This window comes from Pempheris klunzingeri, chromosome 3 (genome assembly GCF_042242105.1).
Source record: "Pempheris klunzingeri isolate RE-2024b chromosome 3, fPemKlu1.hap1, whole genome shotgun sequence".
Taxonomy (NCBI): domain Eukaryota; kingdom Metazoa; phylum Chordata; class Actinopteri; order Acropomatiformes; family Pempheridae; genus Pempheris; species Pempheris klunzingeri.
In genome coordinates, this window is record NC_092014.1 from 11754175 (window position 1) to 11770646 (window position 16472).

The 16472-nt window shown below is 40.4% G+C and overlaps 1 protein-coding gene across 2 annotated transcripts in view; it reads left to right on the forward strand.

Moving 5' to 3' along the window:
* The first annotated feature begins 2611 nt into the window (after positions 1 to 2611).
* rnf24 (ring finger protein 24) overlaps positions 2612 to 16472 on the forward strand; it is a 30917-nt gene continuing 17056 nt past the window's right edge. Inside the window, exon 1 of one of the 2 annotated variants that reach the window (XM_070856624.1) lies at positions 2612 to 3178. Coding sequence is in view for 1 of the 2 variants with exons in the window: in XM_070856623.1 (XP_070712724.1) it covers positions 15231 to 15247 (17 nt within the window). In the remaining variant the exon portion in view is untranslated. Of the gene's footprint in view, positions 3179 to 15160; positions 15248 to 16472 lie in introns of those variants that run through there. The other variant, XM_070856623.1, reaches the window with a different exon arrangement.

A 16472-nucleotide genomic window follows, 5' to 3' on the forward strand; every position in this document is an offset into this window, starting at 1 on the left:
AGACAGTAGTGTATGTGCAGAAGTGGACATAATGGCCATCAAGAGACTGAAGGAAGTGTAACATGGTGATAATAAACCTCCTCTCTCCAATTCTTCCTAAATAATCCCTCCATTCAGTCAGTACCAAGCAGCAGCCTCCTCCTGCCATCCCATGGAAGGGAAGGAGGACCAGTGCCAGTCTTGTACCTAGTCTGCAATCAGTCAATGGGCCTTTGTGGATGCTGCCATCCTCCCCCCCCGGCCAACCCCCGGCAGCCCATTCAGGAGTGTCACATGGCACTCCCACTCAGCGCCCATCTCACAATGCAGCCCTGTCATTTGCACCTCATTGACATGCGCTCATAGTGATGCACACTGGGGAATGGTCGTGCTCCTCCACTAGTTTCAAAGGAAATGAAGTGCCGGGCTGGGTGGCCAAAGTGTGGCTTCCTGGATACGGTATTCATATTTCTTAGGAGGAAGTGCTGAAACGTGTGTGTGTGTGTGTGTGTGTGTGTGTGTATGTGTGTGTTCTGAGTTGGCAGCGAGTTTCAGCAAATGTGTCGCACGAAACTCCCACACCTTTAACTGTTACCATGAACAAGTTTTTGATTGATATTTGTTGAACACCAGTAGTCTTCCTAACATCATGTGTTACAATAAAGGACGATAATTTAATGTTACTATAGAATTTTTTTTTTAAATAAGTGCTGGGGCCGCCAGTAATGTGTGTAAACCCCAGCCTTTCATGTGTGAAGTACAGTAAAAGACAAGTGCAATTAATCAGGAATGAAGTAGAGAAATTCAAACCTGTTTCCAGACTTCTGTAACACCACTCACAAATACTTTTTGTCTGATTATCAGGCTATAGAAATTCATGACTTTGATGAGATGTGTGAGAAACGACATGTTCCTCCAACTTAAAAGCAGAGCAATTATGACAGTTTTCTGTTATACCTACCAGACTACAATTTCACTGGAAAACTACATCTAGAGTCCAGTCCAGTGCTGCTCTCAGGGGTGAGCTTGCAGCTCTCAGCCTCCTACCTGCAAGTGGTAATCTTGTTACCTGAGAGCTGATAAATGCTACTTCACATGGAGGCAATTTTGATTATGCCAGTCTTTCAAAGCTGACATTTTTGTGTTTTGCTTATTTGGATTTGGCGGGCAAATCTAATCTAGTAACATATGGTATTTTTCATGCAGAGCACTATGAAAAGGGGGGGGGGACTGCCAGATATAGGCCAACATTAAGTTACAAGTTACACGCTTCAGAGCAAATCGACACTGCCTTTACTATACAGCAAATGACACAATGAAAGGATATACAATCCCTAAAAATGGCCCACTCTGATGTCCATATTATTCAGAGAGGGAATTTTTGAGATATTATAGCCACGCGTGACTCTCTGTGTCAGCTTTATCAGTAGTCACTATCACCTCCACCATCATCATTATTGAGAAAGACCAACAGTGTACAGTTCCCCACAGCAGGCAGACATGAATGAACACTGCCGGCTGCTATTGCAACAACTCCCCACTAAAAATAATGATTCAATCTAGAATCACTGGTCGGTCATTCCTATATCTAAACCATTTTTATTACCATCACAACCCTCCTTAGTCCCACTTCCACTTTGCTGTAAGGTGCCTGTTAAAGGGCTTATGTGTTGTAAATAATGGATTAACTAATGGTTAGCAATCATTAAATCTCACCCGATTTATAGATGAATAAGAAAGGACTACTTTTGGTTTGTATGTTGTGAAAATCCCTTTGGATGGTGTCAGTCCTTTACCACTCTGAATGGACCTCTATGCATAATGAGTACTCTTGATACTTTAAGTACATTTTCCTGATAATACCTCTTACATAACTAATATGGTACTACTTTAACTTAAAGACCTGAGTACTTCCACTACCAAATTAAAGCAAACTACACATTATTACACTGCCTAATCAGAAATCATAAAATGACACAACATGCTTTAACCAAGTGAGTGTAGGCTATGGTCTGTTTAGCATTTACTTAATGGTCTTTTGCAGATCAAGTGTGATGAAAAGAATAAGTATGTAGATAAAGGTTAACATCCACAAAGACCAAGTGCAAAAGGTTTCCATTATACCACACTTCAGTAGTATATTTTTATTGTCACCATGCTGATCGCTGGCCTGATAGAGACGACAACTGACTATGACTACCACTACTTTAAATCTGTGCAAATGTGCTATTGTAAATTGTATTGTTATATAATCAATTGGGTACTTTTGCGTTATTGTTTTTATATCTTTGAATAACTGGGATCCTGAGCGGAGATGCAGCTTTAAACTTGAGAAAACACAAAATAAAGCTCTCTTTACTTTCTTGGATTTTGTGAAATGGAGGTTTATCCCATAGCATCACCTTTAAAGGACCACTGCTGGTCCTGACCTGAACCATTATTTTGAAGGATCACTTGCAATCAGCTACGTGACCATATGCAGCATCCCCTCCCTCCCTCCCTCTCTCTCTCTTTCTCTCTCTCCCTCCCTCTCTTTCTCTCTCCCCCTCTCTCATGCCAGCATCACTCCCCTCGTACACGTTGTCCTCAAAACCGCCAGCGGCATTACCCGCATCGGTCTGTGTGTGTATGCTGAGCCTACAGGGAGGAGGTGGGGTCTAGCTCCTGGTGGTAGTGGGCTAGCAGGCGTTTACGTGCGGACCGTGCAGATTGTCAACCTCGACTCCCACTGTCAACGACTGGCTTGTTTTTTTGTTTTAGAGAGAGAGAGAGAGAGAGAGAGAGAGAGAGAGAGAGAGAAGGGGGGAATCACGACGAGAAAGCCCCTGACGGGATCCCTCCTCCCTGCCACCGACGACGTAGCGTACATCCATCCATCCATCCATCCACCCATCCATCCATCCACCACTATTAGCGACCTTCTTTATTTATCGCCGTTTCCCAATCAGACCCAGCGAGGTTCCCGGTGACCACAAACCGCCTCCATCGCCACCATCTCAGGCAGGGTGCTGTGTGATGAAGTCGCCCTGCTGCGAAGGTCTGGTCAACGTTACCTTCAGATAACGCCTTTAAGCTGCCGGGGAAAGTCTCTCTAGTTTGGGTCGATTTGCCGCTTTTTAAAAGCCTTCCAGCACCCCGAGTGTGTGAAGAAATACCCAACAGAGGAGCGTAGCTACTACTGGGGCTGAGGGGATCGCTGGTGAGTGGACGGTCCTCTGTTTTAACCCCTTACTGCTAGCTGCTAACATACAACTGCTGCGTTTAATGTACTGAACTTGCATTGATGCTTTCATATTTAACGTTAGAGTTCAATGGCAGTCAAGCCTGTGGTCTACCGACTAAACTAGCTTGTGAGTCATTATTTAATAGCACCCAGACCTGTCAGAGGAATGTAAAAATGTGTTTGAATTCACTTAACGCCGTTTTTTTTAAGTTAATTTAGACTGTGTGCTGCTGTGAGGCTAACGTTAAGTAACGCTATGTCATTTGTAGCTAAGGTTAGCCGTTAACGCTGCTAGGTTAGCTAGCGAGCCCACGCCCAGTTATCTCCCGTCCCGTAATGAGCAATAACCACACCAAGGATTTGGTAAGCTACACCGCAAAAACGCCAGCTTGCCTCTATGTATGGAATCATTAAAGTTAGCTTAGCTTTCATAGCGCCCAATGGGGCGTCCAAAAAGTCAGCTGTCTTAATGATGTTCTATCGCCGCGACAATCGCACATTTTTCCGCTCATTATAGTCCCGTCAGTGCGTTACGGTGTCCTGCAGTGATGGAGCAGCCAGCCACCGTGCTTCAAGCCTAAACTCTCCTCACTGTCAGCCACACAGCGATGACCCTTGTGGAAACGCATGGTAGGGGAAACAGTAGGGCTTTCTCTGTGTTTCCGTCAACACTGACAGCATTGTGTGGGCTGTAACACGCCTGAGCTAAAACACGCTAATCCTCGGTGCGTATGGTGGGCAGCTATCCAAGTGTCAGACTGTTAAGGATATGTGTGTGTGTGTGTGTGTGTGTGTGTGTGTGTGTGTGTGTGTGTGTTACTGCCTGCATCCACTATTTTAATACCCTCATTACTCGTTTTTGAGGAGCAGCCTTGTATAGAGGAGGAAATTAGGGCTTGTCGTCTTCAAAGTGATAAAACACTGCATGAGATGGAGTTAGTGTTGTTTTCTGAACCATGCAGCCATGATAGTGGCACAAATCCTGGTCCTATTTCTTCCACAGAGACTGCTTACTGTGGCAGCAGCTGTCAAGTACCCAGAAACTATGTGCAGTGTGTCCTCCCCAAAAAGCATGCTAATATAGTCTTAGGATCGAGGATATCATATGCTATAGAGATTTTAAAGCCCTCTGAGGCAAATGCATGATTTGTAATTTTTGATTTTGTTCACTGGTTTGAGTCTTGCGTACAAGTACGTGGTGGATAAGATAGTCTACCTGCACCAAAAGTTCAAGTTTGTTAAACTTTCAGTTCACTGACCCCAGAGAGTGATACGATTGATGGCCCTGTACACACATGACTGTACATCTTGTCCAAAAAGAGGACAAAATTGATTGGCAGTGTTAGTGACCTCCCTAAAATGCTTCTTCAGTTGCAAGTAGTATTGTTACTGAAGCATGCAGCCCTGATGGTGCCCGAAAATGTGTTGCCTTCCTAGCATGGAAGCAGCTGTCAAATAATTAGACACATTGTATAATGTTCCTACATTCATATTTCTAGCATCTATGGTGTGTATATAAGCGGTCACAGAAGTGACGTTTTTATCCTTCCTCCACACTGTATTGAATCCAGGTTATTTGACTAGCTACCACCCTGCACCAGTACGGTTAAACTTTATTTTATAGGGCTTTTCAAAAGTTAAGTTACAAATATATGGCTGTTTTTAAAACTCACAGACGACAGATGAAAACTTTCTGTGGCTGACTGCCGTCATTTAGATTTAACGACCAAGCCCCAAAGGCTTCACCTGAGACAGTGTTGGTAGAGATCAGAGATACTTAGCAATGTGAGCATTGGCACTCACCGAATCTTGAGCTGGAGGGGTTAAACACTGCACTGAACTCAGCGGTGCACAAATGTGAATGCCCTCCAGTAGTATCTGCTCTTACACACATTAACTCTAATGCCTGCAGATCAACAAATATGATCTGCAGGTATTACCTTACAGTTGTAAGGCTTAGGAGAAATAAGTATGTGAACACACGTATTCACTGTAATACAGAACCCTTCATCATCTACAGCTTTTATTAGATTGTGCTTCCAAAGAAATATCAGGGATCTGTTTTCATAGCTGTTGATGTGCCTAGTATTACACGGACCATCTATCTAGTAATATTGGTGAATCATTTAGCATTTTCAAGATAATGTTACTTCCCTAGATGTTAAACAGATAACATTTCCATTTTTCAGTATAAAGCAAACTGAAGTGGCTTCATTATTGAAATGTCTCACCTACCTACAGATAGGCTAGCTTATGCAACACAACCTTGAAGATACCTACTAGAAGAGAGTAAGTGAAGCCCATGCCTTCTTTCATTTGATTATACAGAGTGAATGTTTCTTTTGTGTAAGAGAACATGTAGGTACACCGTTACAGTAAGGTAGTGGTATTTAGATGGCTTAGGTCATAGTCTGTGATTAAAGGCATCACTTATACTAAGGTTACTCTGACAGTGAACACAAAGCCTGGGAAACAACAGCAGTATAAGAAATGTAATTTCATACGATCTTTGTGTAATTTTCCAGTTTACAGGAAACGAGCATTACTGGACAGTGGCGAAGTTTATAAAGCACATGAAGTGAAGGGAACTTACTTGAGGACAAAGGTTCTTCACATTGAGAGCAAAGGTTAAATAGTGAAATATCATATCACATAGGCTGACATATTTTAGGCAAACGAGTGTCTGCTTAAATATGTAGAGCTGGTCCAATATGTTCTAAACACACATTTCTCAGCTTGGAAAAAAGAAGCTTTTCTGCCGCAGTATTTGATATGTGGGTGATCAAGAGGCCTCCTTCAGACTCTTTCAGCCTCCTTCAGTGCTCACAGTGCTCTCATATAATGAAGGTTCAATATGCAGAATTAGTAAGAGCGGGAAAGAACCCAAGAGTATTTTATTCTACGTAACACAGTGTTGCCTTTTCATCTCAATAAACGATTATTTTATCCTATTTTAGGATCATCTCATCGGTGGCTACATGTAAATGTCCCTGAGAGGTAAAACCTCAATAAACTAAAATGCTTTTTTTTGTAGTTAGTTTGAAGGCCAGATTTTAACTCCAAGGTTAATTAGCTGAATTTAAAGGTAAGTAAGATGCCGTGACCAAGGTGTATTTCTATGATGATAAACCTTCCCAAGTCCACACGTCTGTTGACAAGGGCCTCTTTCATTTTCTAAGTCAGTGTTTCCCAATATTGGTCGTGGGGGAACACTGCCATGCATGTTGTAGATGTTTTCCTGCTCCAGCACACCTGATTTTAAATGATCAGCTCATCATTAGATGGCATCATTAATACAGCTAGAACTGTGAATAGAAGAAACAGACAAAGACAAAGGTGGTTTTTACATAGATTAATATTCACATGTAATTACGACAAACTATAGAAAACAATAGATTGTTTTTTTTCCCTTTTTATTTGGTGAAATCAATCCTAATTGCTAAGCAGATGACAATCAAAGTCGGGACTTGAATTTATTTTTAAACTCTAAATTGTATATGTTATTATGATAAATGAATAAATACACAAACTATTATTCAACAGCGCAAGTTTTTACGTGTGAAGTTTTGTCGGTGGACCAGTTGCTGTCTATCAGCTTACTCCTTTTGAACAGGAGCATCTGCAGATTAGTTGTATACGTGATAAATTATAATCCACTCAAGTTACGCATGAATAAATCCTTATTTCTGTCATCATTGCCACCATCTTAACTGCAATTTTATATTTTTTAAAATCGTAATTGAAACAGTTAGTGTACAACAAGTTTAAGGCACTTTGTATATAGAGCTACTAAGAAAATAGTACTCTACTGAGTGCACCTTTTTTAGTATTTTAGTCTTTTTTTGATATTGTGATAAATTTCATATATCATGGCAATATTGTACTGTGAGTTTTATAATGTAAAAACTATAAACCTCATCAAACCAATCAAATGGCTGAGATTAAGTAGTCTGTGTCAACTCTGCAGTTTTATGTTTCAGCACCTTGGCATTATTCCACTCAAAGCAATTATACAATATGAAAAAAACAAACCTATTTACCACAACTTAAAGTTGTATCTTTCATTTATGTATTGCAGTAAATGAAAGATATATAAAAAGCCATAATAGAACTTCTAAATTACCAGATGACTGCTCTACCTCCTCAGCCAGAGCCACCGCCCCATCAAAAACATAGCCAGTGCTAACAGAGCTAACCCTGCTAAAGGGCCTTTAACGGCTCAACCCTGAGTCGCTTACTCACCAGGGCAACCTGTAAATACAATAGCAATTACCAGCAGTGAATGCTATTGTATATTAATCTATATTTGTATATTTGATATGAAGCACTTATTTATTGTTTTACCCTTTCGTTTTAGACACTTATCATAATCGTCGTTGCTCTTGGCATCAAGCACCAGGCGCTTGGCTAACCCAACACTGATTTCCCAAATAGACTCCCTAATGTAATACATCACTTAAGCTGAAATTAGGTTCATACAACATCTGTATCCATTAGGAAATAAACAAAAGAATACTTGAGATTTTGTCAAAGTTTGTGAACCTTGACAACTTTTCTGTAACAACTTTTTTTCATTTTGTTAGACTCTTTGTTTATTTGCTGCAGGTCAGTAGCTGATAACCCCATGAACTGATATATTTGGTTCAGGTTGTTTTCATGTTTTAGCTTGACTTACTCACCCTCACATGACTACAGGTTTTATTTATAGCGGGTGTGACCCTGCACTTCACAGACCAAGGGTCCTGTTTCTCTAAAGTGCGTGGCTGTGAAATGACATTGCATAAGCTGTTATAGTTTGAATATCATTTTTAACAAAGTCCATAAAAATAGATTCATATGAAGCAGAAAAGAAAGTAAAACTAAGGCAGCCAAATGGCAAGAGTTGAAGAGGTGACATGGAAAGTAGAAAGAAAAAAAAACCTAGATAAAAAGGGGGCACTGGACACACAGATACAAGAGTGCTATGAGACAGCTGTGAGTGTCAGTTCCTCTTGTTTGTGTCAGCTTGTGTTACTATCGGAGTCCACTGAGGAATGACAAGCTTAAAGGGGAGGGAGAGAGAGCAAAGGAGCACACATAGAAAAGGTCATAATAAACCTTTCCATTTAGATGATATGTAGATAAGACGATGATGAAGCAAGCCATAAGATGTGCATTTCTGTTTGTCTCATTCATAGATAATTACCTTTTACTTTCTATATTTGATGCCTCTCTATTCATGCGTTTTGTAGCTTTTACTTAATGGTTGGCAGTTAAGCTTTTCTTATTAACTTTAACGTCTCAAGGTCAGGAGCTGTTCTGGAGATTAATCACATACCACAAAACACAGATGCTCGTTTTCAAAGACATAAAATATTTATTTATACAAATGAAGAGTAGTTAGGTTTGAACTTAAGGTTATGGTAACTTTCTGATTTATATTGTAGACTATATGAATTACATCACATTTATTTCATCGTATTATTAGATACCCTAATAAACCTTTTTATGAAATAGCTACAGATTGTCTTGAGTGTTGGTTGGTGGTCTGCTACTGGTAGCAACTTAGCACAGCTAGCTAGACATTGATCATCTATAACGTGCTTTTGACTATATTTACAGTACAGGGTTAGACAGGGACTTAAACTACATTCCATGACAGTGTGACTTTTTGCAAAATCTCATACATCTTCGTTGCTTGCAGTAAAATCAGATTGCAAGTCATTGATATGATTAACATAACACCTGACACTTATTTCAGAAGCCCAATATCTTCAGTAAGCAAACAGTGTGGCACTGAGAGAGGATTTTGAATTAATACACTTTGTCGGAAAATCATGATAACGTACCGCTACTTATTGTATGCCTGCCATGATTTGTTGCATGCTTATGAATACATGTATATACAATGAGTGAAGGATGGTACATGGAGTGGCATTAGATGTAAATCCAGTAATTGGAGTTATATCAGCAGCTGACATCAGGTTGACCTTGTCAGCTCCACTCATGTCCTGTGCCTCCCACATCTCCATAACTGGAGTTATAGCTACAGCGACCTACTTACTGTAGAACTTGGCCCAACTTTAGAAAAACAAGCTTTTTGTAATGCATATTTCAGGGCTTGACGTAGAAACACTGTTGGCTACTTTCATGACTTATGGCGTGTATGATCATTAATGTCATCATCTTCTTTCATCTCAGGAAGTATCATGATAAAACGCTGCGCATTGTGCTACAGTTTAAATGCAGAAAGGAGCTTAGTTAAATTTCTACATCCCTCACTGACAGCTGTATCCTAGGCCTGCATTTTGTATGCTTTGTGGCTGATCTGTTTTTCCTCCTCTCAGGCTAAAGGGATGATTTAAGCAGCCACTCTTGTCCTAAAACATGTTAACCAGGAACAATTATGTATTGTCAGAAGGTCAGATATGTGAATGGCCAGTGCCCCACAACCTCCCCCAAGTCAAGCTGCTGAAAATTCAGTGTCATATCATATGAATGTAGGCATTTCACTCAACACAGCCAGCACATTTTCAAGAGTCCTTTGCTCTGCCTCTGAGGCCCTGGTGTTTGTTGCTGCCCTTTGGCATATTAAGTTTCAGATGTGCAAATCTCATGGCCGGCCGTGGCTGCTAGTGGAAATTTCCACTTCTCATACGGACAGTATCTTGTGAATGTGATGTTGTGGGCTGAGCACAAGAAACTCCTGAACAGAGCTGTGGTTTGGGTTTTTTTTTAAGGGAATTTTATATTTAGTAGAATAAAACAAGGAAATGAAAAACAATTGCACTCTCATTTTGGAGAGGGTATTTTAGAAAATAACAAAGAAGAAAGCAATGTCAGTATTACTCAACAGCTGCCCGAGACTTATTAGTTCACATGAAAAATGTATGAAATATCATGGGTCCTAAGGTCATCATTTGTCCATGTGATGTGTCTACTAGTGGTCCAGCCACTATTGATTATGAGTGAGCTGTAGAAGAAGACTGGAAGAGTGGCTCCACAGTCATTAGTTCGTTATGTAATGGCTGAGCAAAGAGAAAGGGAGGGTTCTTTGGTCAGATGTTTACGATTGATCTGAGGTTATTTGAAAACATCAAGTCTGCCAAAACTTAGTAAAACCATCAGGATGATTTAACGAGTTAGTGGAATTTTCTTCCAGTCTGGCTAAATTGTTACCAGCAGTGATGAAATGCTTAAATGTGAGTAGTTTGTGACGCTTTGTGAAGGTTTAGAGGTTTTGTTTGGTTAGGACGCGATGTGGTTGTCTTGTAATAGGTCTTAAAAACATATTATTTTCTCTGTGCTCTACAGATACTTATGCTATCACTGTCCTGATCCGAATGTTTTTGTCAAACTGTGAAACTGAACTGTGATTTGAATGTGTGTTTAATTTGCTGCGTACTTGTTTGACTTGGCATACGTCAAAATGGGGTCATTTTGCTACCCAAATAGATGATTATTCATTGGCCTAGAGGAGAAGGCTGTTCAGAAAGTGTTTGTGGTTTGTAGTCTTTGTGGGTTAATAGATAATCAGAAGAAGGTGAAGAATAGATGGGAAAAGTGTAACACTGAGGCATCGTTTTTGCTTCACTTAGTCAGGGAGTAATGTTGTCCTTGAATGACACCAGGAGTTCCCAGACATGTGGAACAACTACTTATAAAATGGTTTTATAGAAAGTTTCACTTGAAATGAAAAGCTCACTGCCAATTTAAATTCTTCTCGATCTTAACAGAATCTAACTCGCATGTTAAACTGTTTCTCAATCTCACACGGTGAACCCAAAATACAAACAGGTAGAGTTTATTCAAACATGTGAGAGATGTCACATCATCATGTGTATTTAGTGTATTTTTGTCCTGCTGATTAGTGAGTAGTTCTCCATTTTATTTGTAGTCTTATTGATGAAATTAAGCTGCCCTTTTATGCATTCATGTGAGTGTGGCCCCCTTTCTTGTCCAGTTTTTTACATAGTAACATAGGAGCATATATTTTAATTATTTTTTCCCTGGTTATACATTCTGTGTCAGTAAAGACTGAATGTTTTAGGTATGTGTCTTCTTTATAGTTTTACTGCATATGTACAACCATGTATGAAAAATATGTTTCTACACATACACCAATATATCAGGTATAGATATATGTGGTGAGGAAAATCTGTGTAACTAGTGGCACTAGTTGGCGGAAAAGTAATCTTTTTTGTAAATTGGATGAACTTAAATTTAGAGGCTAATCTTCTTCGGTCTTTGGTTGTTCTCACTCCCCTTCTCATTCCCTTTCTTTAGCTGTTTCTCACTCACAAATATAAAATTATTTCTGCTCCATTATACCACAGGAAATGGTGCACAATGACTGGGAAAACTGATTCACTCACTCATGCTCATTTCCTATAAATGTGATATGATGTGATGTGCTGTGCTGTGCTGTGCTGTGTTGTGCTATGCGTGGTGTTGTTGCTGGTTACGTAACAGGGCGAGGCCATGTGAAAATATCTGTGAGAGAGGCAGATGGTGGGATGAGGAGAGCAGATGTAAATCACATCTGCCCTTTCCAACCAGAAGACGCTGTTTGTTTGCGTGTCATCACACTGACTCTGAATGCTCTTTGGTCTGCTGTAGGATTATGCTCTTTGTGAGATGTGTTCACAATAACATTGCGTTTGTAACTGCTGTACATCTCTGCTTCTGTCGTTGTGCAGCAGAGATAGCTCCGTCAGCACTGCTTCACTGTACATTCACATTTTTTTGCACAACTAGTTTTAACCCAGTGAAGCGTGCAAGTTTGGCTTTTGTCCTGAGTGGGCCCTTCTGTTCCAAAGAGGGAAAGGGGCAACAAGTTATTTTTAGATGCACAGGAAGCATTTAGTTGCAGGAAGCATCAAGGAGGGAATTTTGGACCTGGCGCTGTACCTAAACTCTAAGGATTTGCTGAATTTCATGAGTCAAAATACAGATAGGTGACTAATAAAACTGAAACATTAATTGTATTCAGTGGGCCTCAGCATAGGTTGGTGATGGTGGTGGTTGAGAGCACTGTTCAACACATCAGTCCATCAGTCATGGGACCATTCAGTCATCCCTTACAGCCTGTATGAGGTCATATGGGCTTATTATGTTTCTTCACTCCATTATCACCTGTCTGAACATATACTTAACCCTAGAACATTAACCTAACAATTAGTAACACCATCACTAACGTCGGGTATATTTTACCCGATATAATATACCCGATAAAAAAATACTTCTCATCACAATATATTAAAATACAACAATACATGGCAGATTGAAGTACTCTTCTTTTATTTTCCCCTATACAATGTATCATAAAACGAAAAAAAGGTATCATGGGGGGACCCTATAAAAACGCTCTAAAATTAGTGAAAAATTAGGGAATCGTTAACGAAAAACACAATGAAAATCACGTCACCACAATGGCGTGGGTGAAAATCACCCGACGTTAGTGTTCTAGGGTTAATTATGTGTATACAGTGACTGCTAAGTTTAACAGTTTAGCAGTTCACGTTGGCTCATCTTGTAACGGACTCCTGTGTTTGACGATGTGACACCCCAAATGTGTTTTTGTGGCATGTGGGTTGTTTACTGCGAAGGCATTGGATTTCTAGATCGCTTGATGAGCCCAAGTTCCTCTAGGTCAGTGTATCTTGATACTGTAGGGCTGGTGCACAGAATGAAGGGGACAGTGTAAGAGCAGAAGACTTCACTTGAAGAGGGACCTTTTTTAAATCTGTCGTTCAGTCTAACCTGCATTGAATACCTGCATGACATACTTCCGTGTTCACGTTAGGCAATTTCTATTCAGCAGGAAGTTAATTTTTATGTCTTGCCCCAACTAGGAGTAGTTATTGACATAGTAGCCATGCTAATGTCATCTTTAGGTGACGCAGCAGCTGTGTGTAGTTAAATTGTAATTTTCCTGTCCAAGAGTTTTTTCTTTTATGCTCAACAACAATCTGTAAGCTGTGTTGACCTTATTTGCAATTGTCAGTCTAGATGCTACCAGGGAGTGAATAATACATTTATGATAATCATAGGTGAGGTGGGCTGCAGAATAAATATTAGTAACATAAAGTGAGAAATATCTGTAGTAATTGTAGCTTGCCATGTTTCATGGATGTTGCTTGGTAGCCAGTTGGCTATTCAAAAATATGACATCCTTATTTTCAATCATCTACAGAAGAAGGGCTTTTCACATTATTCTTTAAATGCTGTCAAAATCAGCTGTTTGACACAGCCCTCTGGCCACTGAAGTCAGCATTTGCTCTTTCATTTATAAGTTGATTTGCGGTAGAAACCAGCAAAATCGTGAGCAGATGATAACAAATGAGAGGATAAGGAGGAAGCCAGATTTTTAATTATGGCTTTTAATGAAGCAGTGGCTGCCACTTCTGTACGGAGGTGTGTGTGGATGTGGAGTTGAAGCCAGGAGTGCTAGGTTTGTGATGTGAATGTCTTCACAGAAACAGATTTCATCCAAAATTTCAGGATGTCAAGGGCTACTTTTCGCTTTTCGCTCAGTGCCTCTTCACAGTACTCTTGTGGCAAGACACTGCTTTCATCACAGTCGTCTTCCATGTTTGTATTCACAGAGAGAATCCCACCAGTGCAGACATGTGACAAAAGCTGACCTAGAGTGACATAAACATCACATAAATTCTGATATGCCTGATCAGACTGAGGTCACATTGCAAGAAATCAGACCTGAATCTGATTTAGGACCACATATGAAAGTGTCTCAAATCAGAACTGAAAAGATCAAATTCATTGTGATTTGAGCTGCTCACACTGTCTGAGTCACATTTGAGCAAAATAAATCAGATATGGGCCAGTTTTGCCTGCAGGTGAATGTAGCCTCTGAAATGTAAACACGTCCATGTATAATGAATGTCAATATTTATGTGTGCATTCTTTTGTAGCCAAAGGATTTCAGTGGAAATGGCTTTGCTAGATAACACATTTGTTTTTGGTTTTACCGGAAAGGTGAAGATTACTGAGCCTGTCTCCCTTTCCTTGCAGTTCAATAGTGTCTGCCACCATTGGAAACAAGTAGGGAAGAGCTCATTGTAGCCTAAGCTGACAATTCACCGGAGGTGCATGTCTGCTATTTAAAACTGATCTGCTGACAATAAAGTGCTAAAAATGTAGACCTGCTTTTAAACACCAAGGAATTAGCATTTGCTAATGTCATGGCTGCAGGAAGCTGGAAGCTGGAAAGACAGTAAATAATTGGGTATTGGAGAAAAGTTCAAAAGTAGTATTAATCTCATAGAGACGACAGTGTGTCACAGAACTGTGGGTTATCAATAACTACTCTGAATCGTGGAAACGACAGAAGTCCCTTTGATGCACTGCTTAGATGCGTCTTTACTTCACTATCTACAGTGCTATGTAGGATGGAGTGTCAGTATCTGTGTTGTCATCTAATGTCAAGCAGATTTTAAGGGCACTTTTGAAATGTAACAAAATAGATAAAAAGACAATGTGAATTAGGCGTGTTTCTATCAAGGCTGGTGAACAGACCAACAGAACCGGATGGCCGGGAAAAACTTCAGCTGTGTGAGTTAAATGTTTCCCAATGTTCTCCCAGTTTGTTTTTTTCACGAGAGAATTAATGCACAAACACCTCCTCAAGCAAGAATGAAAACTTCTGTCTTTAATTTTGCCGTCTCCATCAACGTCTTCTACTGTGATACTTCAAAATGCGCTTAAAAATCCGTTGCTGGAAACGCGTCTAGTGCGTTGGTCTCACATTTCTTCAGAGTTATTTGTTTGTGCGTGTGGTAACCATGTCACTCTGCAGCATGTTTGTGTGCTCAGACATGCAGGGGGAGGTTGTTATGGCTGTTGTGTGAGAAACACCAAGAAGCATGGCTTGACTTTTTTCATGCAGGCTTTATGAATGTGGGAAAAAGAAGCGCTATGATGTAACAGGTCAGAAAGAGGCAACCCACTGAGAAGGCTCTCAAGGACAACTTGTGTCACTTCTGAGGGGCCTGTGGTATAGCTCTATATAGACTTTCTGCTCTTCAGCATGAAGGCGCCGCTCGGGTATGTGTATGTGTATGTGCAAGACCGGTCGACAAAGTCCCTGTTTTTTTTAAACTAACCAGTGTAAAGCCAGCTTTAAAGCAAGTGTAGCAGTGTGCTAACAAGTAGTTGGCTTGTAATAAGTTTTTTTGGAGCTTAAACTATGTAGTTGTCACTTTATTTGTCGCCTCATATCTTTACATTGAATTGATATTCAAAACATATGCCAGTATCCCGTAAGATTACTTCATAACCCACTGCGAAGAATAGAGTGTCAGTATGTTGGTTTCATTTATTTTCTATATCTCCAGAGGTGCTTTTTATTTTTTGCGAAAAGCGTGGAGCTCTGCAGCATGTTAGTGTGTGTGCAGATAAGAAGGGGAGGTTGTCTGGGCTTTGTTTGGAAGGAAAGACAGAGAGAGAAGCAGGGCTTGGCTTGGCATGGAGCCTTGGAATTGAGCAAAGACGAACTATCAAAATGACGCCACTGCATGATTTATTTGCAGCTGATTAGATTGTCTGCAGTGGTTAGAAAGTTGACTGGGAAATCAACAGCGAAGATGGCATGTCCTGTGTGGACATTTGCACCTGTTTAAGTTGCTGTTTGGTGTAGAAACAATTAATCACTCAGCCTAAGCTACGCACGCAGCTACTAACCACGACCTGGACCTAGTTTTCCAGACATCAGGCGAGATATTTCATCCTCATGCAGAATGCCGCAGATTATGGGCATTTAATTTGATTACAGTTAAGCGTCGCTGTAATTTCAACCAATGTTTAGAGTATCCAGGCCCCCATCAACAACACCCTGAAGGCAAGTGGTGGGTGTAAATCCAGTGATCTCTAAAATCACAGGTATTTCATTCCTGTGGCCTGTGTCAGCAGTTTTCTCTCCTCACTGGAGCTGCTGGATAAAGATTTTCATGGAAGTCCCATTAGCTTTTGGGCGCAGTACTTTCTTTCCATTTCATGAAGGTAGCACTCTAGCTTCATTCCTTTTCTGTATTTTTAAGAGCTGGACACCGTTTGAACCTCATGAATGCGATGAAGCTACCTTTCTAAGACAATGTTTGGCTGTCACATCAGCATAACATTTCAGTGGTATTTTTGCCCAGTAAAAATTGGACCTGCTGAGTTGGCAGTCAGTTGTTAATGTAAGCTCATCTGGTAATATTGAAGTCAAAGTGAGACTCCATGTATCCTAGAGAACACTGTCAATTACTGCACTTTAGGCGTCCATCACGGC